At 42.5% G+C, this 23,926-nt stretch overlaps 1 protein-coding gene across 2 annotated transcripts; it reads right to left on the bottom strand.

The window, feature by feature from the left end:
- Positions 1-324: 324 nt before the first annotated feature.
- On the bottom strand, positions 325-23,379 carry arl3b (ADP ribosylation factor like GTPase 3b). 2 transcript variants are annotated; one of them, XM_039775302.1, is made up of 6 exons: positions 23,193-23,373; positions 17,424-17,567; positions 15,018-15,134; positions 14,875-14,925; positions 10,521-10,706; positions 325-881 (listed from the first exon to the last, which is right to left on the bottom strand). In XM_039775302.1, the coding sequence occupies exons 1-6, from the start codon at positions 23,193-23,195 to the stop codon at positions 849-851; spliced, it is 534 nt and encodes a 177-aa protein (XP_039631236.1). In that variant the 5' UTR covers positions 23,196-23,373; the 3' UTR covers positions 325-848. The 2 variants fall into 2 exon arrangements, with proteins under 2 accessions (XP_039631236.1, XP_039631227.1); XM_039775293.1 differs by lacking the exon at positions 325-881 and adding an exon at positions 5,642-8,452 and having other exon boundaries at positions 23,193-23,379.
- Positions 23,380-23,926: the final 547 nt, after the last annotated feature.

Below are 23,926 nucleotides of genomic sequence, written 5' to 3'. Positions count from 1 at the left end.
AGGTGCTCTACACTCTTATTTAATATAATATCGAGCATTTAATGTTTAAGCTTTCTGCTAATTAAAATGAAGAATTTCACTATAATTTGTAAAAGCGGCAATACAAATACTGTCCGCCATTATCCAACCCGCTATATCCTAATACATTGTCACCTTTAGCCAATCGCAGGGCGCAAGGCAGGAAGAAACCCCGGGCAGGGCGCCAACCCACCGCAGGGCACACCCACCCACACTAGGGATCGCCAATGCACCTAATTTGCATGTCTTTGGGAGGAAACCCACGCAGAGAACATGCAAACTCCATATAGGGAAGCGTACCCGGGTCTTCTTACTGTGAGGCAGCAGCGTTACCACTGCGCCACCGTGCCACCCGCAAATACTGTGATTTGTTAATTTAATAGAATGGCACGATATAATGTGAAGGTGCTATACACACACACTGCTAACGTGTTAAACAAAGGCGCTATACATCCTATGGTGGGCCTGTTGTCTGAGCTGACCTACGTAAGGCACTATACACCCTCAATATGTGCTTTCTCTGTGTCATGACCTGTGTGAAGCGTGGCACTAATTATATACTGTTTAATGTTTTATGTAAGGCACTTTATACCCAAACCCTCTCTCCTGCCGTTCTTCTTGGGGGGCTTGTAGTTTTCCATTTGTCCCTTTCCTTTTCTGCTAAGCACTGCAGAGCAGAGGACTGATGCAGGCTTTCCTCGGACTCCCCCTAAGGATACGCAGCCATCAGCCGTAATCCTTCTTGTCGTTGCTCGTGCAGACAAACTCGCCATCTCGTTGTCCCCTTTCTTCCTTTAAGGCCCCAGCAGCTGAGGTCTGCCCCGATTTCTTCAGCTCCCTCCTGGGCAAATTCTATCTGATGTCTGCCAAAAAAAAAAAAAAAAGAAGTCACGGGGGACAAGAGTCGCGAGTCTGTTTATGGTTTGGGGGACCTCACTAAACGTGCCCTCCGATCTCACACGTGGCTGGGCGCCAGCTCAAGAGAGTTTGGGAGAGCCGCGGGGCCAGGGCTGACGTGGAGGGCAGACTCCTGCCATGGCGTGAGCTTGGCGACACCAATGTCACAGCCGTCCTTCGGTGGTGCGCAGTGAAGAACCACACAGCCAGAGCTCCAGGAATCCTTCTAGTGTGGAGGTGAGGTGTTTATAGCGACTTGCACAGATTTATTTACAGGAAAACGCAGCACGGCCTGTCCTTCAGATGACCTGTCAATCAGTTATTAGTGCCATTTAATAATCATACGTGGAGCTGCATATTTACAAACGACAATATAATTATAATAAACCAGAGCTGGCTTCTACGCTCATCCCTGCCAGGACAGCACTCTGTACTTGACAAGCTGGATTCCAGAGATGACAGTCATCTTACTGGACTGTCCATGACTGCACTCTGTCCACGTGACACTGAAGAACCTATCAGGCCAGCCGGAAACACAAACTCCAGATGACAACATGCCTTGAATAAGAAATCCTCTGCGGCGCCCACCATCAAGTTGTGGCAGGCCGAGGGAGACTGGCCAGCTACGCCCTTCTCAGGCATTCTTCAAAACTGTAAAGCATTGTGCTACCTGGAGACCCCGATCTGTGCCACACACCTGTCCTGCACACTTCACAGTGCAACTCCATGCATCTTCTTCAGACTATATGAGCTACCTGACCACCACCATTAAGGTGAATTAGGCGTTCAAGTAGGGTGCGTAAGATAAGGGGTGTAAAAACCCAGCGACACTGGTTCGCTACCAAACAGTCGGTTGGTGCTCTAATAACCTTGGCCTAGGGTTCAAAATTACCGAGCACTGGCACTGACTGCCACCACCACCATTACCTGGGTATCTTGGAGGAGGCGCGTCACTAATATGGCATCCACGGACCACTGCTGAGTGCCTTTCAGATCCAGCATTTGCTCATCTAGATTTGTGCTGGCATGCCTGCTGGCACACGGAGTCTGTTTAAAGGGAGTTTATGATTTGAAGAAGGGCAGTTGGCATATTCAGGGTGTGAAGGCACAGTGGACGCTCCAAGCGTCCAGTTTGGAGAGATGGAGTTGGCAATGCTGCTGCCGTCATATTCATTTACATTTACCTGTATTTGCTTAGCAGAGGTTAGCGGTTTTGGGGGACTGCTTGGGAAGGACAAGGGTACAGAATTGGTCAACGCAAGTGAAGAGCATGAAACAAAACACAAGCTAGTGTAGATACAATTCCTACATTACAAAATCGAGCAGATAATGTCATCAAACAGGAGAGTCTTCAAAACACTTCTTAAACACATTGAGGGGCTCAGAAGTATGAAGGGAGGTGGGCAACTCATTCCTCCAGCCAGGAGCTACGCATGAAAAGAGTCTGAAGTTAAATGTGATACCACAGGTTTGTTATCACCAGAAACTGTTCAACAGCAGACCGAGTGGTCCAGAAGGATGACAGGACCTCAGAAGTGTCCTCGTATATATTGAGGTGGACCTGTTGACTGTCCTTTAAGCAAGTATTAAGGATTTGTACTTAATACACATTTCTACAGGAAGCCAAAGTAATGTGATCTGAAAAGAGGAGTGCCATGTTGAACACCAGGCATGATGCTCTACTTTGACTCATCTGCAGAGGCCTGGTGACACCTGCCGGTACGCCTGCCAGCAGAGAGTTGCAGTTGTCCAGATGTGACAGGACCGGCGCCTGTGTACTCTGTTAGAAATGTGGTCTGATCTTGTGGATGTTGTATAAATTGAAACTGCAAAACAACAAGAGACCATAGCAATGTGCTCCTTGAAGGACAGCCGGTCATCGATCACCACCCCAAGGTTGTGCATACAGACTTGAGTGGTGTTACCAGTATGCCTGGGGTGTTGTACCGTGTTAGCCATTATGGATGTAGAGAAAAGCCAAGCAAAATGACACCTTTTACTGGCTAACTAAAAAGATTACAATATGCAAGCTTTCGAGGCAACTCGGGCCCCTTCTTCAGGCAAGATGTAACAGTAAAGAGCCAAGCTGAACAGAGATAGGGTCCTGACGCTGGGACAAGATGACAAGATGAAGGTCTGTCTTTGTCAGACTGAGCTGGAGATGGCGCTTCTTCATCAACGTTCCAGTATCAGCAGTGGATACCGCAAGGTCCTCTGGAGGGAACAGGACGATAAGGCCTAGTGAGGAAGTGTAAGGAGAGGAGAGCAGCAGGACCAGCACCGATCCTTAAGACACCCCCCATGCTTGCCTGGTGCACCCTTAACATCTCTCCTTACCAGGTCACATGGTACGATCTGCCCAGGAGGTGGGACTCAAACCTGAGGGCAGCCCACGTGATGCCAGGCACATAAAACCCTGTCATTTTATAGACATCTTCATGTGTATTTTCCATATTAATGGCAATGCTTGTGGAATAGAAAAGTCCAACAAGCTCACATGGATGTGATGATCAGGTGTCCGAACACTTTTGGCCGTATGGTGTATTTAAAATTCATTTTTAGACATCCTGATTACATTTCCAGCCAGCTGACTTGAAATTACATCCAAACCATTTTCAAGTACTGTACCCGAAATGCAATGTCTTAAAAATGAGAAGAAATGCTGCTGAAAATCTAAAAACTGTACAGGAAGCCATTCTGAGGTTCTTTGAGGTTCCTCTCAGGGATCTCATTTGAAGAAATGTCTTAAAGAGTTCTTTAGAAACAACAATACACAGGAATTCATCACAAGGTATCTCAAACAATCTCAGACAATCCAGATATCTCAAACAGCATTTGAAATATTTGAAATTGCACCTCAGAAGTGACCAGGGAGGGGTTCTTGACATGCATTTAAGATACCGTATCTTAAAACAGGCATATTATCAAATATCTCTACATGAGTTTAAGAAAATCCAAGTATCTCAAGATATTTGAAACTGTATGTTGTGATTTTTCTCAAATGCACATCCACCATTCAGTTTATTTTTCTATAACATTCCTCACTGAGCGCAGGCACAGAGAGACACAAATACAAACTTACAGATTACTAAATACACATAAAGACACTCCTTTGTTAGAAGACACAGACAACTAAGTAGAAACGGATTAACGTCAACAGGAACAAATAAGAACTATCCCATAATTCATTGTTAAACTATGACAAGCTAACAATGGAGGAGAGGAAAACAAAAACTCCAGTGAGCAACATCCCTGATAAGAGTAAACCTCTGGGGGTCCACGGTCAATTGTAAGAATGGCAATCCAAGACAAGGTTAGACACGATCACAGTTACTGTGGAGCCCCCCAGAGGTTTACTTTCGCTGTGTTGCTGACTGGCGTTTTTGTTTTCCTCTCCTCCACTGTCAAATGGCCAAAGTTCAACGACAAAGCACATATAGAGTAGGTGTGGTGGTCAGGTGTCCACAAACGTTTGGCCATATTGTGTATTTAAAATACATTTTACAAAAACTCCAGTCAGCAACATCCCTGGCAAAAGTATATCTCTGGGGGTCCACAATCAATTAGAAGGGTGAAAATCAGAGAGAAACTCAGACCCAGTCACAGTCCCTGTGGAGTCCAGAAAGCCTCGGCCACCTGGCCGCCCACCCCCTCCTGGACCTTCTATAGAGGAGTCTGTGCTGGGCTGCCTAATCTGATGAGAGGACCTTCCCATGTGATGATTCCAATGCTCCCAGTAGCCGAGATGACTTTTCCATGGACAGAGGAACAGCCTGGCAGCTACTTCACACTAGCCAAGTACGAAGAAGCTGGGGAGAATCGCACCATCAAACCGATGGTCCCAAGAAAGTGGCCTGCACTTGGTAACTGTGGTCGGTGGAGGAGTTGTAAGTTTAGCAGGCGATTCTGACTTTTGAGACCAGATTGGTGAAGTTACCACAGTCCTGCATGTAGTCATGGCCATGGATAAAGCTTTAGATCAGCGGTCCTTAGTCTGGGGGTCAACTTCCTATACCCCTAAAATGGCTAAAAAGGTCAGACAGCGGATGGGAAAAAAGTGAAAATAAAAAGCAACAGGTAGTCACAATAGTCGAAATAGTTCAGTGTAGCCAAAAAAAAAAATAAACCAAAACTTTCAAATAATCAGTTGTAGAAAGACGCTCATGATAATAAAAATGATTTCTATTTCAAAATCTCATTGCATTCTCAACTTAAAAGCTACCCATCCATCCTGCTATATCCTAATTACAGGGTCACGGGGGTCTGCTGGAGCCAATCCCAGCCAACACAAGGCAGGAAACAAACCCCGGGCAGGGTGCCAGTCCACTGCAGGGCACACACACACTTGGTACAATTTAGGATCGCCAATGCACCTAACCTGCACGTCTTTGGACTGTGGGAGGAAACCCACGCAGACACGAGGAGAACATGCAGACTCCACGCAGGGAGGACCCGGGAAGCGAACCCAACAGAAAGGCAGCGGCGCTACCCACTGCGCCACCGTGCCGCCCACTTAAAAGCTACCGGTATATAGAAACGATTCAAGTGCAAAACCTTAAAATGCAAGTGAACCTCCTTGGAAACATAAAGCAAAGGAAACACAGTATCAAACAAATGCCTGCATTTAAAAGACGTTAAAGCACAAAATGTAAACAGACAGCAGCAATAAAACATTTGTTTGAATAAAGAGTCCAGTAAGGTGAAGAACCGACACTGACTAAGAAAAAAAGGAAATGGTGAATGAGTACATTTGAATATATTTGAAAAGATCAGGCTTAAAGGCAATCAACACTGACTAATATCACAAAGCCTTACATTGGGAAGCTTTATTCCATATCAAATGGTGAAATTAGTATTTACATAATAGTACAGTGACTTACCGTTGGAATAAGCTAATAAAATCGAAACTGAAATACATCTAAGGTGTGCTTGTGTTTTACTTCCTACACACGAATTCATATGAACAGAGAGGTTAACAGTCTTGCAGTGCACAAGTGACTCGCTTTTGTCAGATGGAGGTTTTGTAAAATGAATCCCGACATAATAAACGTAACGAAACGCAAACCACACACTTGTGTGAACAAAACAACGAGTCACCAGTTGGTACAGTACCTCTTGAAAAATGTCCTGTGATAAAATCCACCATTGCTTGACTGAGCTGTCTTGACAGACGTACGTTTGTCCATTCGCAGGTAACAGAGGAGCGGCACTCACGTCCCCTCTAAAAACAGTCTTCCTCGTGCGTTGGTTGATGATGGCAAGAACGGAAGATTCCCACGACTGGCTGTTCTTTCTGATGCCATATGCAGTACGACATGTGTATAAAATACAGAGCAGACAACGATACAAATTTCCAAACTGGATCGGTCGAGGCCCAGATTAACGACGGCCGCCACCAGTACAGTTAGCCAACAGGGTGCTGGCAGAAATTGGCAGAAGACAGGACGATATGGAAGAAGATGACCCGCTGTGGGCAACACCTAACAGGAGCAGCCGAGAGAAGTTGAAGTAGATATACATTCATGAAACACAGATTGTGAATACTATGAAAGTATACAATACAGAGTTTTTAGCTGATTTAAAGCCATGTGTCTGTGCTGCTTGACTGAGAAAAGTAAATACTCTGCGCCTGATTTCATTGCTACTGACTGCTAGTGCATGAATAGACCATCTACTGTATTTGTTTACTTCCACGTCCCACTCAAACTGAAAACGTTACCGCACCAGATTTTAAATTAAGACGAATTTACACTCTTACTGTACATAATTAACATGAGATTATCAATTATCAAATTCACTGTATTCTCCTCAGGTTCTTGAGGTGCCAGACTTTAATCTGGCAGTATGGAGCACGAGGAGAGAGTTGGTGCTTTACATGGCACCAGACCCACTAACACACTCACCCGGGGACAATCAATGGCGTACCCGAACAAAGACTAATTCAGACAACGACCGGGTGCGAGAGTTCAACGCAGGATTTACTAGAGCCGTGAGACAGTAGTGCCAGTCTCTGTGTCCCCATGCCACCCTGGACATAATTTACTTTTCAAAGTAGCTGTCCAACTACTGCAAAGCAGAGTTTCAAATACCGCATACTTACCGTTATCTGTTGAATAGAATACATCTCAAAAAAAGAGGTAAAAAACACCTAACACTTAGTCATGAACACGGACTAGGAATCCATTCCATCAGCACAAGGGCTTTGAGGCATCCAGACCGACAGCAATGGGTACAAAGCTGGAACCAACCCTGAAGAGCACTTTGTCGTAGGCACACCACCACCCCAAGCCACCCTCACCCAGTCTGAACTCGGCCAATTCGGGGTCGTAATTCAACGGAATTGTACGTCTTTGAACTGTTGCTAAAAAAAAGAAAAGCAAGACGCCAGATGCCATAGTTTTGCGTGGACAATTTTCATTTCCGCTGCAGTTTTCAAGATGAAGCACAACATTTACAGCATTTTGCAAAGTTTCGAGGATTGGGTCTTTTTAGTATTTCCATTGAGTTTTCAGGCCAAATTTATTGAAAGAAGTTTCCAAAAAAATTCAAGGAAGCACATAATTTGATCTTTAAAATGTATAAGACTTATGAATAAAGTCATCTGAAAATAATATGTGACCAGAATATCCCAAATGCTAAAAGAACATTTTCATTGTAATTTTTTTTAGCAACACTACAGTATCTTTACTAAGGTGAACTTGAATATTACTGTTGCCGTTTTTAATCGGGCTCTTCTTGTGAAGACCACGGCATCATGGGAAATGTCGTCATTAGATATACTGAGAAATGCGAGTGCAGAACGAAGCAATCAGAGGACTCAAATGCTCTATGGTTTTAGTGTTTTGTCCCCAACTTAGCCAGCATTTAACATAAGAACATTTGTCCAGCACAGACTGTGACATCTAACATGTGAACCCAAAGTGGAAACCCACATAAACAAGGCGTGAATGTGCAAACTCGGGGGGTATGCCAGGGACCCCAGCGTGTGATGCAAAAAATCATCCACTCCGTCACATCTCAACATTGTGTGTGCGGTGTGTAATTATTATTATTTATTTATTTATTTATTTATAAAGCGCTTTAAAAACAACATCAAGGCTGACCAAAAGTAATAAACAATAAGCGACACTGAGTCTGTCCTAACTACCAATATAAAGAAGAGGACCCTCTTCCAAATCTTAAGACTCCAGTGGTCACCAGGGAGGCTCTTTAAAGACCTAAGACGCACTGAAGTATTGCAGATGGCCGAGATCCATTTTTGAGGTTAAGTATAATTGAATTTTTTTTTCTACAAATCCATCAGAGTAGATTTAATAGATTTCTGATCCTGATACCTCTGAAAGAATTCTATTTTAGGTACTTTAGCTGTGTAGTTAACACATTGAAAAGATTCACACAAGCAAAGGTACTGCTTCCTTTGGTCCATATGTCACATGTGTATTTGTTCTTCAATAGCTTGTATCCAAAGAAGTTTTGGTTGTGTAAAAACTTATTTCTCTTTTGCATTCATATTTTTGCACACCCAGTTCATTCCATCCTGTCATAAAAACCAAACAAAGATTTGCGTTAAAAATGAGCTATGCTTGTCGAAAGACATAAATATTTATCAGACATATATGTACCATCATCCAAGGCGAAACTGTTTTTCAGTTGCCTTCAATGACTACTCACGACTAAGTTAAGTCTTTATTGAAGTATCTTGCTGGCCCGTGAGGTCAGTTACACCAGCTTTTGCAATGCACATTACTTCAAGTCCACTTTATGCAAGTGACTGGGTGGCATTTTTCTTGGCACTATCCCATATATTAGGGGAAGGGAACAGATTATTATATAGAAAAGGAAACTGCACATTTTATTTTTGTTGTTTAAATTCAATTTTTTCTTTGATAAGTCAGCAGCTACTGTATTTGTTAGCGTTTATGTATACTGTAAGCAAGGTCACAGCAGACACTGGAACTGGAAGACTGAGCCATTCCAAATCATAGGTTGGGCCATAAGAAGCCTGGGCAGTAACTGCATCAGCAAAGATAACATTACCAGGGACACGAGACCTCTGTCTGTTGGCGGAGGTCTGCGCCAACAAAGGTGCAACACCCCAGTTTAATGCTAAGGGTCCAGCAGGTGATTATTAGTTGGGCCCAACTCCATTGGGGTGGGGGGAATGCTAAGAGTACCCCACGTTGACAGGCGGCAAATACACGGCCTCCTGCTTCTTTATGTGGTGAAGTAGCGACCAACGGTTGGCTTGGCCCTCTAACAGGGAATAAGGGAGAAGAGTTGGCAGGCAGACTTGGGCCCACTTGCTGAAGTTCTAATAGGATCATCCCAAAAGTCCCCTGACACACTCCTGGCACCAGCAGTGGTTTCCTGGGCCTTCACCAGAAGTCATTCCTGGCTGGGACTTGAAAGCCCCTTCCAATGACAAGCCAGGCGAGCTTGGAAGATCATCGTAGGATAATCTGATGGTAGAGAGAGAGGCCAGAAGAAAGAAAGAAGATTTAAGGAGGAGAAACAAAGCAGGAAAGCAGACCAGCCACTCCATCAGGGAGACAAGGTAACTGCTGTATATTTATACCAAGAGAGGCTTTAAACTTTGATTTTTTGCTTTTGTTGTTAAGTTTGTTTCTAGTGTCCCTGCATCCTTTTCTAATTTATCCATCCATTTTCTAACCCGCTGAATCCGAATACAGGGTCACGGGGGTCTGCTGGAGCCAATCCCAGCCAACACAGGGCACAAGGCAGGAACCAATCCTGGGCAGGGTGCCAACCCACCGCAGGACACACACAAACACACCCACACACCAAGCACACACTAGGGCCAATTCAGAATCGCCAATCCACCTAACTGGCATGTCTTTGGACTGTGGGAGGAAACCCACGCAGACACGGGGAGAACATGCAAACTCCACGCAGGGAGGACCCGGGAAATGAACCCGGGTCTCCTAACTGCGAGGCATCAGCGCTACCACTGCGCCACCGTGCCACCCTTTTCTAATTTATTATTTTTGTAAATCATAGGATAGTCCCAGACTTTGTAGTAGCAATCGTTAAGCAATTTGTAGTTAACAAGGAGGTTCGATAAACACAATATACTTCAAGTATGTTCATTCATATATTTTCAAAATCTGTTTACTTTAATGCAGGGATACAGGGTGCTATTATGATACATAAAAACGTAATATTCAATAAAAAAAATTGATAAAAAGGTAAGTCTACATAAAAGATAAAATTGGGAAAGAAAAATGTGTTGTAGTAAAGAAAAATAAATACATTTCAGGACAAAACACACTGGACAATACAACCTTTTGACTCCTAAACGCTTATCAGGTGAACATTGATGTGCACTCAGTGGTATAAAGCCAGTATGAGATTAAAGGTGGAAGAGAGAGAGAAGGGTGAAGAAACAAAGTCAGAGACACAAAACAGTGGAAAGTCAAACAGGCTGTGAAAGGTGGCCATCTAAAAAAAAACACGACTGAAAGACACATCAGTCGCTCTGCACTTGTGGAGCATTACAAACAACTGGAAGAATCGGTTTAATGTCTTTGAATTTTTGTGAGTGAATGAAGAGTGACATAATTTAGCATGCAACTGGCACCACTTACCTGGACACCTTCCCCACTGAGAGCAGAACAAGACTGAATCTGCCACACGCGGTCCCGAATAGTGTGCAAGTTCAGCCCCTCTGCGATTTCAGTGGCCGGAGCAGCTGTTAGTAGGTCTTGCTTGTTAGCAAAAATGAGGACTGGAACACCACTGAGCTTTTCCTCATCTAGCAATTCAGCTAATTCCTGTTAGGAATAACAATGTTATCATGCTGTAAGTATACCATACTGTATTTTAGTGTGCAATTCACTTCAATTTAATATGACAGCATTTTCATCCATCCATCCATTTTCCAACCCGCTGAATCCAAACACAGGGTCACGGAGGCAGTGGTGCTGTAAGAATTATGTTTTTGGACTTCTCTAGCACCTTCAACACCATCCAACCTCTGCTCCTTAGGGATAAGCTGACTGAGATTGGAGTAGACTCACACCTGGTGGCATGGATTGTGGACTATCTTACAGACAGACCTCAATATGTGCGTCTTGGGAACTGCAGGTCTGACATTGTGTTCAGCAATACAGGGGCGCCGCAGGGGACTGTACTTTCTCCGGTCCTGTTCAATCTATATACATCAGACTTCCAATATGACTTGGAGTCCTGCCACGTGCAAAAGTTCGTTGATGACACTGCTATTGTGGGCTGCATCAGGTGTGGGCAGGAGGAGGAGTACAGGAAACTAATCAAGGACTTTGTTAAATGGTGCGACTCAAACCACTTACACCTAAACACCAGAAAGACCAAGGAGCTGGTGGTGGATTTTAGGAGGCCCAGGCCCCTCATGGACCCTGTGATCATCAGAGGTGACTGTGTGCAGAGAGTGCAGACCTTTAAATATCTGGGAGTGCAGCTGGATGACAAATTGGACTGGACTGCCAATACTGATGCTCTATGTAAGAAAGGTCAGAGCAGACTATACTTTCTGAGAAGGTTGGCATCCTTCAACATCTGCAGTAAGATGCTGCAGATGTTCTACCAGAAGGTTGTGGCGAGTGCCCTCTTCTACGCGGTGGTGTGCTGGGGTGGCAGCATAAAGATGAAAGACGCCTCACACCTGGACAAACTTGTTAAGAAGGCAGGCTCTATTGTAGGATTAAAGTTGGACAGTTTAACATCTGTGGCAGAGCGACGGGCATTAAGTAAACCCCTGTCAATCATGAATAATCCACTGCATCCACTTAACAGTGTCATCTCCAGGCAGAGGAGTAGCTTCAGTGACAGACTTTTGTCACTGTCCTGCTCCACTGACAGACTGAGGAGATCGTTCCTCCCCCACACTATGCGACTCTTCAATTCCACCCGGGAGTAAATGCGAACATTAATTTTATTTTAATTCTTTTCATTTTTATTACTATTTAATTTAATATTGTTTCTTTGTATCAGTATACTGCTGCTGGATTATGTGAATTTCCCTTGGGATTAATAAAGTATCTATCTATCTATCTATCTATCTATCTATCTATCTATCTATCTATCTATCTATCTATCCCAGCCAACAAGGCAGGAACCAATCCCGGACAGGGTGCCAACCTACCACAGGACACACACAAACACACCCAGCACACACTAGGGCCAATTTAGAATCACCAATCCACCTAACCTGCATGTGTTTAGACTGTGGGAGGAAACCCACGCAGACACGGGGAGAACATGCAAACTCCACGCAGGGAGGACCCGGGAAGCGAACCCGGGCCTCCTAACTGCAAGGCAGCAGCGCTATCACTGCGCCACCGTGCCGCCCACAGTATTTTCAGACAAGTTGAATACTACTGCATATCCAACAGTGCCTTCAGGAGAGGAGGAGAGGTTAGGAGTACGCGCTGATACGGCGCATTGCCGCCCCACCACGCGACAGACCAACTCAGGATCCAGATTAGGACCCGAGTGCAGCCATGCAGTGGGTGACACCTCAGCACCACACTAGTTCAGATGGAGTGAAACAGTGTGAGTTTCTTTATGGCGGCGGTACATCAAAATTATTTGCAAGAAACTAACTGAAGGCCTCGTCACATTACACGACTTTTCCAGCAACTTTCAGCCATAGACTTTATATAATCTGAGGACGTCAGAGGGAGCCATGGCGCACTGTCAGCCATGTAGTACTCAGCAACTCAATCCAACCAGTCTGGGGCTTGTCCTGACATCAAACAGGGCTGATGTTGTCTTAAGTCATAGGGGCAGGCTCAAGAGCTGGCAATCAGCAGGTGCCCACCTGGAAGTACAATGCATATAATACATCTATGAAGAATAAGGAGTGTGAGTGTTTTGGACCTCGCAAACCAGAAGCAAGACGTGTCTGTCTGGTGTCTTAGATAGATAGATAGATAGATAGATAGATAGATAGATAGATAGATAGATAGATAGATAGATAGATAGATAGATAGATAGATAGATAGATAGATAGATAGATAGATAGATAGATAGATAGATAGATAGATAGATAGATAGATAGATAGATAGATAGATACTTTATTAATCCCAAAGGGAAATTCACATACTCCAGCAGCAGTATACTGATAAAGAACAATATTAAATTAAAGAGTGATAACAATGAAGGCATAACAGACACACAATAACTTAACGTTTAATGGTCACATAGTGTGGGGGAGGACCGATCTCCTCAGTCTGTCAGTGGAGCAGGACAGTGACAGCAGTCTGTCGCTGAAGCTGCTCCTCTGTCTGGAGATGATCCTGTTCAGTGGACGCAGTGGATTCTCCATGATTGACAGGAGCCTGCTCAGCGCCCATTGCTCTGCTACAGATGTCAAACTGTCCAGCTCCATGCCTACAAGGCAGTGAGGCGTCCCTCTTCTTTATGCTGCCTCTCCAGCACACCACCGCGTAGAAGAGGGCACTCGCCACAAACGTCTGGTAGAACATCTGCAGATGTTGAAGGGCACTAACCTTCTAAGGAGGTATAGTCGGCTTTGTAAGCACTTTGAGCTACATTTTTTTGTATGAAAATGTGCTATATAAATAAACGTTGTTGTTGTTGTTGGCTTTGTCCTTTCTTACACAGAGCATCAGTATTGATCATCATGTAATGACAGAATGGGAAAAAAAAGGTGCAGAGATTGTGGCCGAACAGGCCATAACTGTAAATCTTTCATGAAGCACCAACACCATCATCTTGCAGTATGCTATTGGCTGTCAGACAAAGGGGCAAGCACATCGCTAGACCCAGAGAGGCTTTAAGCTTTGATATTTTGTTTTTGTTGTTAAGTTTGTTTCTAGTGTCCCTGCATCCTTTTCTAACTTATTATTTTTATAACTCATGACTTTTTTGAAGTGCATGACTGTGTCGAAAACATGACACATAGTCACGTAATTTGACAAACCCAGTGAATACTAGCTGTGTAAATTGACATGCTCCAGTGACGACATGACAACGTTGACATGCCCTCAGACTAGAAGTTGTGTGATGTGACATCGGCTTAAGGGCAATTAAATAGAAAATTTGACATGGTAAAATATATTATTATCACATTATTCACCACATCGAGGAAATACATGAAGAAATGATTCATCGTCATACTGGGAAATATGAACTGTATGAAGAATTCTGAATTCATGAATTTCAATATTAAAATTTTGTTTCTTAATTCTCTTTCAAAGTACAATGTACTATTTGAATTGAATTTAAGGAACAAATCTTAAATTGTACTGTTTTCGATTTTATAATTCACTAGGGGGCTCCGCCCCCTGCTAGCTTCGCTCGCCCCCCCAAACCCCCCTGGGTTTGGTTAACCGGCTATACAATTTAAAGAGATTGTTATTTTCATGGGAATTGTTACATATGCATTGTTTTCACTTTTACTTTAAAACTTTAGTGAAAACAATATTTGGGATTAACTTTTTCTCAAGATCGCATTGAATTTTGATTCCGCGTTTGGACTTACATCGTGACAACGCAATGTATAACTGCCCGTGAGTGAATTTAGTTTCTTTATCTCTAATAAATTACCTGACTTTTTTGAATGTTTGTCCATGTTCTTTCTTCTTTGCTTAGTCGTTGACGTGTCTACAGCGTATAAAAGTATTGTTCTGATAAAATTTATAAGATCTGAGAGTGCAGGAAGTGTGTCTGCCAAAAGCATTCACACGACTGAGAGGTTAGATAACCGTGGTCTTGTTTGTAGGGAGTGAATTGAAAGAATCTAATGGTCATTTCAAAAAGTCTCTCAAAAAGTCACATCTCATCCAAAGATTTTTTTTATTATAAAAGAGGGAAATAAAAATTCTTGCCTTGTTTTTCTCTACTTAAAATACAAAATAAAAAGATATTTCCACTTTGCAATGGCAGGATAAGCATGCAAGCACTTACTGTACATAAAGACATAAAAGCAGTCTCACCTGCCCCGTTTCTTCAAACCTCTTCCTGTCTGCACTGTCAATTACGTAAATCTGAAAAAGCAATCAGAATAAGTGACCGAGCGAGACATATAATCTATAAGCTTATAAATACAGTTTGATAATTCATTTCAGCTTTTACTCACAAGTACATCTGTGTTTTCAAAGTAATTTCTCCAGTAAGGCCGGATCTTTCTCTGGCCCCCAATGTCCCAGAGATTTAATTTGAAACCCTGTGACTGGACACTCTTAATGTTAAATCCCTAAAGCAAAATAAAAATATACATAGTAAAACTAATTAAAAAAAAGATATTTTCTAAAATCAAGAAAAATCTGTGACAAAATTTAAAAGTATTTTGTGGCATATCTGGATTGGCCTTTTTTTTTTCTTTTAGCACTTAAGCACATTTAGCTTTAGTGTGCCATAGGTAACTCTAGTTTGAACAAAAATGACAGTTTAATGTTTGCAACACTCATTTTATCAAACACTGTGCAGCCTACAACAATGAACTACACACACTAGTATCTTGAGTTGGAGTGTGCAAAGGCTTATAATCACAGGGATGTAATTAACCTAAACAAACTGAAATTAACTTGAATAAACTGAAACCAATGATTACACAAAGGCTGAAAATGCTGGATAAAGAACCTCAGAATGGTTTCCATAACAAATAAGTTAGTACTGCAGTTAAGCCATGGATATCAGAGTCAGGATGGAATTATACAACTGAATTTTTCACATTGATAACCTCCAAGAGCGATTAGACGACAAAGCGCAGGCTTGCTTTCTACAGATGAAGCACCTATCCTGATTTCAAATACTGTCCTCCTACAAATCAAAATTTGAACAAATGCACTTTTAAATTGAACTGAATTAGAAAGTGCAGCTGCTTCAACCTTAATGTTTGAGCATCTATGGCCTATATTAGGCTGCCACTCTCTTCTGTTCTGCTGTTACTGCTTTGTGTTCATTTTAATTGGAAGAACCTCCCACAAATATAAAATCATTAGGTGAATAACAAAAAAAAATATATGAATGAAAAATGTATGGTTTTACTTTAGTCTGAGAAGAGGAAGGAAATCTTAATGAAAACAGGTACATCTTAAAGATTAACATATGTTTTAATATCCAAATTCACTTGTAAAGTGACCATATACTGTAGATAAAATGTGTAAATCAAGATGAAGGAGAACTTGGCCACCACAGTCAGCACTTGGAGTGAATACATAAGAAATTCTCCAATATTATATTGAATAAATGAAAATGCCACATTACACATTTGAGAAGGATATACACATAACATAAATATTGTGGCGGGTGGCCGGGGCCCACGCCTGGTCGGGACGCCCCTTCGACACTTGGTCTGGGGTAACAGCCATGGGCTACACACTACTTCCCCCAGAACACTTGGTGGCAGCCCCGCTGGGTTGCATCAGGGCCACAGGCATGGGACTTCGGCGTCCAGGCTTGTTGGGCTCCGTGGCCACCGCCAGGGGGAGCTGCATGGCTTCCTGAGCCCGCCTGGGCGGCAATGCAGCCACACCCGCACCTGCAGCACTTCCAGGTGGGCTATAAAAAGAGCCAGCAGCCACCACTCCGAGAGCCAGAGTCGAGAGGAGGAGGAGGATAACGCTTGCCAGGAGGAGTGGTGCTGGTGGTGGTGGTGAAGACCAGTGTGCTTTTTGTTGGCTTTTGTGTTTTTGTTGAGCTTTTGTTGAGGATTGTGCTGTGGCTAAGGGGCCCCCAGCTGAAGAAAAATAAATATTTGTTTTATTTTTACACATTCCTCCCTGTCTCTCTGTGCCAGGTTGGGCACCTATATAGCAACTTTCATTATATATATATATATATATATATATATTGTGGGGAACAACCCGGACACAGAGAGGTAGACATCTTTGATTGCACCACACCACGTTTATTTGCACTATATATACAATGTTGAACACACACACCCCAGTGCCGCAGCACCAATCACCCTCAGTCCAGGCCCTCAACAATGCCTTTCTTTTCCAGATCCACCTCCTCTCCTCCAAGACTCTTTCCACTTCCACCCGACTCCAGCCATTGAATGGAAGGAGGCAGCCCCTTATATCCATGCCTGGATGTGCTCCAGGTGCTTCCCGACACTCTTCCGCCGGCACTCCCCTGTGTGGCGGAAGTGCCGGCTGCGCACCTGGAAGCACTCTGGGTGTCCCCGGTCCTCTTCCCCCCAGGGGAAGATCCAAAGGCAGTGGGGCGCCCCCTGGCGGTGACCACGGGCCCCTACAGGGCTGTGCTTCAATGCTCTCTACCCGTGGTCCCCAAAGCAACCAGGGCAGTCGCCCCCTCGTGGTCTGGAGGAGATGCAAGCCCTGCTCCGATCCTCCCGGGCGTCCTGGCTGGGTACCACCCCTAGCCACTCGCCACTATATATATATATATCATAAGCAACAGTACCTTGCAATTGAAAGGTATTCCATTAAAGAAGAAATGGCTTCACTCAAAGCAGAAGAAATATCTGTCTAGCTGGGCCGAGTACTGTTTTCGTCCAATAAATAACTCTGATTACCTGCGTTGGAGTGATGTGATTGATGTCCTCTGAAGCCAGCTGTTTTAGAAGAGTAGTCTTCCCAGCATTGTCCAACCCCAGGAGAAGAATTCTTACTTCCTGATCTGGAGCGTTCTTCAATTTACGTAATATAGACAACAAACCCTGCAATCGCAGAATAAAATTGTTTTGACACATGAGATTTTTTAATACGCAAAAAGCACAAAGGAAATGCGATGAACGGACTGATATAAGGATGGTGAGCAATGGGGCTTGCAGTCAATGCAGTTGATGTTATTATTCAAATAAAATTTCTTTACTGAACTCACCGCCTATTCACATTGCTGCCTGTCCCATTTTTGAATTACCTATAAAAATGTAAAATTACTTTAGTTTTTATTTTTAGTTATGAAATGTGCATTACGAAAACTGAATTTCAGAATTTTAGCTGCTTGAAATGCTTTCTGTCTACATGATCTGCTAAGAACTCTTCCATAATTGAACAAGGTGCTCACGCAAATGAAGGATTTTGTCTCATATTAGGAAACTGCAGTTAAATCCTGCTGCTGGGACTAATGGATCTAATGCAAGCCATCATAATAATTTATCTTACTCAAAGTTCATTAGTCCAATTTATCTACCTTAGGCTTCGCGTTAACAACAAAAACTGTATTTTCCTTCCACATACAAAAGAAATGTAAAGCTCAACACTAAATTGTCCCACAGTGAGTGTTGTGCAGTGGACTGGTGTCCTGTCCTGGGTTTCGTTCTGTCTGGCCCTGAAGCTGCTAGACTAGGCTCCACAGCCTTGAAGTGGACAACGTGGCTACAGTAAATGGTTAGATGGAACACCATGAAGAATTTAAAATAATACAGATTTGTTGTTTTATAGTCTAAAAGCCTTTTAAAGTGCTTTTCCCATTATTTTGGCAAGGAGTGAGGCCTGGAAACCACAAATTTGCTGGCAGAGGTCTCTGCATTAAGCAGATCCCGGTCCGTTTAAAGGCATGAAAGGAGCTGAGGATGATGTTTATGGAGTACCATTTGGGCCATGCTCTCCGTGAAAGATACATATAAGTGTTAAATTTAAGAAAGTTAGGTTTTTACAGCAAGGAATTACAAACCAGCACACCACCCAGCAATCTGCATACAAGCAAATTAAAGTTAACCACAAAGAATCTGCATTCCAGCATCATACAGACTATTGCAGAGACTCTAATTTTACTAAAAAAACACATTTGAACCAATTAAAATGACGACCAGCAGAATGGTCTTTCTGATATAATGTGCATTTACTGCAACTTACAGTATATGAATGTGCAATGCAATAAAGCACAAATGCACTGGCGTCCTCACTTACAGATGCACTTATAAAAAGAAAACACTGACATTATCAATATCCACGACGGCATTTGCTTAACTACACACAATGAGCAGTGAGACGACTTAAAGACAGAAAACACTTAAGTAAGGAGCCAGGTAAACAAAAAATTAGAATTACAAGTGGGACATCACAAAGACAGAAAACAATAAAGCAAGCGCCCAAGTTAAACAAACAAAAATATAAAATATTACAATTGTAAACCTTAGTTTAAATCAAGTCCTTCCCTGAGGACATTAATATGAAATAATTTCAGTTTCATTCATTCCACTCCATTCCTTCATAATCCTGGTAACGTCTGATATTAGGATCCATTATAGATAAGAGGTCTGCTCCAGTGGGATTGTGGTACAAAGTGCGACTAGTCCTGTGATTACAAATTGATTTGTTGCCAAACCAAAATGTGATGTATTGAGTAACTGCAGTACAGCAAGTTGTGCAGTGATAGATGTTTAGCAGGAGTGCAGGGCTCGCTCATATCACAGTTCAGAGACACGAACGTCACACAAATGCACAGTGTTACAGTATATCAACCATTTTACTCTCTGTATCCTCTAGAATATTAGACCACTGCTCTCTTAAAAATACAGTACTGCTTCTACAATGGCACTTTACTGGGTTGTGTGGTTTCTTGTAGACCCATTTTCTTCTTTGAAAGGTTCTGTGTATATACAGTTATTGTGTGGAGAAGACAGAAATGTTTCATGTACTGTAGGTTATCTAGCAGGATACCAACAGGACAGGTAAACTTGAACTTAACCTCTTTTATTGTATGAAGCACAATACCTTTTAAAATCAGGAACCTGTGTTGTTATTTTAGAAATCATCTGTTCATGGTTATTTGAAAAACAGTTATGAATCCAAATAAATAAATGTGCTTTCTGGAACCTTCATGTGGATGGTTCCTCTTTGGCATTGCTCTGAAGAACCACTCTGGCACCTTTTGTAAGAGTGTGGCAGGCACTGTATTTTGAAGTCATTGTTTCCCATTGCATTAAAAGAGTAAAACTTATATGTTTAAAAACTACACCATAAAGGTAATTTTAACACATATGTAAGTCCTGAAGAGCTCTTGATTTCTTTATGGAGTAGAAACACAGACGCCGCAAAAGAATGTGCATGAAGAACTGCAGCATAATGTTGTCTTAAACAGGTAGCCGACTGTGTAACATGATGGAAACAGATAAAGACATAAACTATACATTTACTTAGTCATGGTTCTGAAATGGAAACTCTACTGTCTTTTAAGTAGGAGTAGCTAGACAATGTATTAATAGACTAACCCTAATGAATAGTATGGTGTGATTTTAAACTGTCTTGTGAGCTCTTAGATGAAATAATATAAAAATGACAGCCAAGCCTAACCCTAACCCTAACCCTAGCAGTGGCTTTTGAACAGCCGTCACACTGCTTATTGAGAAAGTTCCCTATATTTAACATAAAACAGAAACTAATTGTTACTGCAGTGCGTTACACATACTGTAAATCGGGGTCCCCAACTCCTGGTGGGGCGCAATTGCTGCAGGTTTTCATTCTAACCCTTTTCTTAATCAGGGACCTGTTTATGCTGCTAATTAATTTATTTTGATTTCATTTTATTTGACTTGCTCTTAAAGACTCAGACCCCTTAATTGTTTCTTTTTCCTTAATTAGCAGCCAAACAATGAGATAAAAAATGAACCAAAACATGACCAACAAACTGTCTCCATCACACAGTATTTGAGAATAAAGAAAGGTGAAGGTCTCAAGAGGGCGGCACGGTGGTTCAGTGGTAGTGCCGCTGCCTCGCAGTTAGGAGTCCCAGGTCCTCCCTGCGTGGAGTTTGCATGTTCTCCCCGTGTCTGCGTGGGTTTCCTCCAGGTACTCCCACAGTCCAAAGACATGCCGGTTAGGTGGATTGGCGATTCTAAATTGGCCCTAGTGTGTTTGTGTGTGTGTCCTGTGGTGGGTTGGCACCCTGCCCAGGACTGGTTCCTGCCTTGTGCCCTGGGATTGGCTCCAGCAGAGCCCCGTGACCCTGTGTTTGGATTCAGCGGGTTGGATGGATTGAAGGTCTCAAGAATGTTGATCTGCTCAGGTCCACAAAACAGAAGAAAACAAAAAAGAAAATCAGCAATTTGTGAGCTAATGCACAATGAGAGCAGCGACAAGCCATGGAATTAAAGAACGAGTTTAATTAACAACAGGAATCGGTGCCTGATTAAGCAACTGGTTGGAGTTTGTGACCCTTAGTTGGTCTTCTGTTACTTCACATTTGGATGCCATTTAAGGAAAGAAATGAAGAAATTCAGGGGAACAAATCTTAAAAAAAACAAGTCAATTAAAATTAATTCAAAAGATGTTAATTAGCCGCAAAAACAGGTCATTAATTAAGAAAAGGGTTAGAATGAAAACTTGCAGCCACTGCGGCCCTCCAGGACTGAAGTTGGGGACCCCTGCTGTAAATAAATGTTTTTATTAATTTGAACTTCACAATTAGCTGTTCTTAAACATTTAAGCAGCTTCTCATTTCAGACTAGGTGCTTTGATCAATTAAGACAATTAAAAATATTGCTTTCTCTTTCCATCACTCAAAAACTGTGTTTTGTACTAAGTAAAATAAAAAAACTATCAACAATCAGAGAAAAAAATCTAAAAACAAATAAATGTGACTGGCCAGTTAAAAATATCTCCAGTCATTCTAAATGGACCTTGACGTTTTAGCAGAAGCTCTTATCCAGGTCAACTTACAGACTGACATGTTTCAAATGCCATTAATGATACTTCAGCATGATCAATATCTTGATAGGTTTAACTATGCAAAATTCAAAACCTCAACCTTCTACTCCCCATCACATCCACATTTTATCAGCCATGATAATGCCAAAGTTGTAGAAACTTAAATTTTCTTCCTTTGTATCATTCATATTTTGGCTGACATGCACACTTACTTTGTTACCCATCCACTTATCTGATCCTCATTTTTCCTCCTTTGGGGTTACGCTGCAAGCAATGACTAAAATAAGTGGGAATTCAAGAGAAGGAGTTCCGCCTTTACAGTTTAAGCAAATAGAGATTAAGAGGGGATATGACTGAAGTGTTTAAAATTATAAAAGGAATTAGTACAGTAGATCCTGCTTGTTACTTTACAATAAATTCTGCAACAAGAACGGTTGGACATGGAAGGGAACTTGTTAAGGGCAGATTTCTCACTAATATTAGAAAGTTTTTCTTCATGCAAAGAACCATAGAGACATGGAATAAATCACTAAGTAGTGTGATGGAGAGTTGGACTTTAAGGACCTTCAAATCGGAAATTGATTTTGTTTGGGATAATCTAGGAAGGTGAACAGGATGGATGAGCTTGTTGGGCTTAATGGCCTGTTCGCTCACAACTTTTCTAATATGTCAGTCCACCACAAGGTGCACGCACACAAATATTGACCCATTTTTATCTATAATTAACAAAACGTTCAAGTGGAGTCAACTTCAAAATCGAGGTGAACAAGCAAACTCTAGAGATAAGGCACACCAGAGTAAATGAGGCAGCAAACCAAATCATTGTGCCATCCATCTCTAACACCAATTTGCAATGTTAGCCATAGTGGGCAAATAAATATAATATACTGTAATATAATGTAATATATAAAATATCAGCAACAGATTTGACACTAAAGAATGCCTCTAACGTTTACAAGTAACCTTAGCCAATTAACTTTAAAGGTTAATTCTTAAGGGTAGCACAGTGGCGCAGTGGGTAGCGCTGCTGCCTTGCAGTTAGGAGACCCGGATTCGCTTCCCGGTTCCTCCCTGCGTGGAGTTTGCATGTTCTCCCCGTGTCTGTGTGGGCTTCCTCTGGGTACTCCAGTTTCCTCCCAAAGTCCAAAGATATGCAGGTTAGGTGCATTGGCGATTCTAAAATGTCCCTAGTGTGTGCTTGGTATTTGTGTGTGCCCTGTGTTGGGCTGGCACCCTGTCTGGGGTTTGTTTCCTGCCTTGCACCCTGTGTTGGCTGGGATTGGCTCCAGCAGCCCCAGTGACCCTGTAGTTAGGATATAGCGGGATGGATGGGTTAATTCTCAATTTATGTTACTCCACAATGCCTATGTGGGTGACTGGTAATTTGCACAAACTGTCTAAAAACACACACTGGTGTTTTTTAGGGAAAAAGGCCCTGCGACTTGTCTTTCAGTCGCCTTACACGGTGCAAAAGGATGCGCCTCGAGAGACAACTCTCTGCTCTATGATAAAGCTTATCATGGCTCCCCCAGACAAATCAAATCACTCTCCATTCGCTATTTCGAATGCTACACGCTACTTCCCACTTCTTCTACGTCTGCGCATACCAAACTGCACATCCCCATGAGATTTGCTGTCGACTGTGTGGAGCTTTAAACGAATTTATAATTAATGACACGAGAACGACTCACCATGCTCTCGCCTTCTGTCTGCCCCAGTGATGCTGCTGCTTCGCCGCAGGACGGAGGGTTGGGGGTTGGTGCGTATCAGTGACGTACAAGGTATGAGGGCGTGTCCACCACAAGAGCGCCCAAGCCCTCGTGCTTCTGTGCCTGCGCTCTTATAAGGCAAGTATGCTAGGAAGTTGAGATTAAAATGGATTTCCTTCGAGCAAGACAAGAGTAAAGAAGGTTATCAGACAAACGACTCAGTGAATGCAAAAATTACAAGAAAAACAAACAAAGGTAAAGTCATGTATTACATACACACCTCCGCGGGTGGCAACGAGTCAGCGTTAGGGATTTGGGTATTTCCCCGAATTCCATAATAGTGCGTCAGAACTGTCTTCATTATCCGATTCACCTTTGTGTCATGTCTGTGATGACTGGTTAACCACCCTGGGTTAGTCAATTTATACAAGGGCGTTAGTAAAGTTGCATATTCCGTTATAATTACAAATTGTGATTATTATACCTCAGCAGGCAGGGTAGTAATAGTAATGTTGACATACGCAAAAAAAGGTTTGAGCATTTAATAAGAAAAGCATTTCGGACATTATTCATCCTGCAAGTCAGAAACACAGAGGCGTGCTCAACATATAGTACAAACCATGTGATGGACACTGAAAATAAACATACAATTGTGCACTTGTCCAATTTTGCTACCTAAAACTATAATTTAATGTGCGGTAAAGTGTGCGTTTACA

The sequence above is a fragment of the Polypterus senegalus genome, chromosome 1, assembly GCF_016835505.1.
Source record: "Polypterus senegalus isolate Bchr_013 chromosome 1, ASM1683550v1, whole genome shotgun sequence".
Classification (NCBI taxonomy): domain Eukaryota; kingdom Metazoa; phylum Chordata; class Cladistia; order Polypteriformes; family Polypteridae; genus Polypterus; species Polypterus senegalus.
This window is presented reverse-complemented; position numbering and strand designations above follow the sequence as displayed.

Excerpts from the sequence above, each read along its gene's own strand:
- arl3b (XM_039775293.1), bottom strand. Across the intron at positions 10,707-14,874 it reads GGTTTGAAGAAACGGGGCAG|GAATTAGCTGAATTGCTAGA; the intron begins GTGAGACTGCTT and ends TATTCCTAACAG. Across the intron at positions 8,453-10,520 it reads TCAGTGGGGAAGGTGTCCAG|GATGGAATGAACTGGGTGTG; the intron begins GTAAGTGGTGCC and ends TTTTTATGACAG.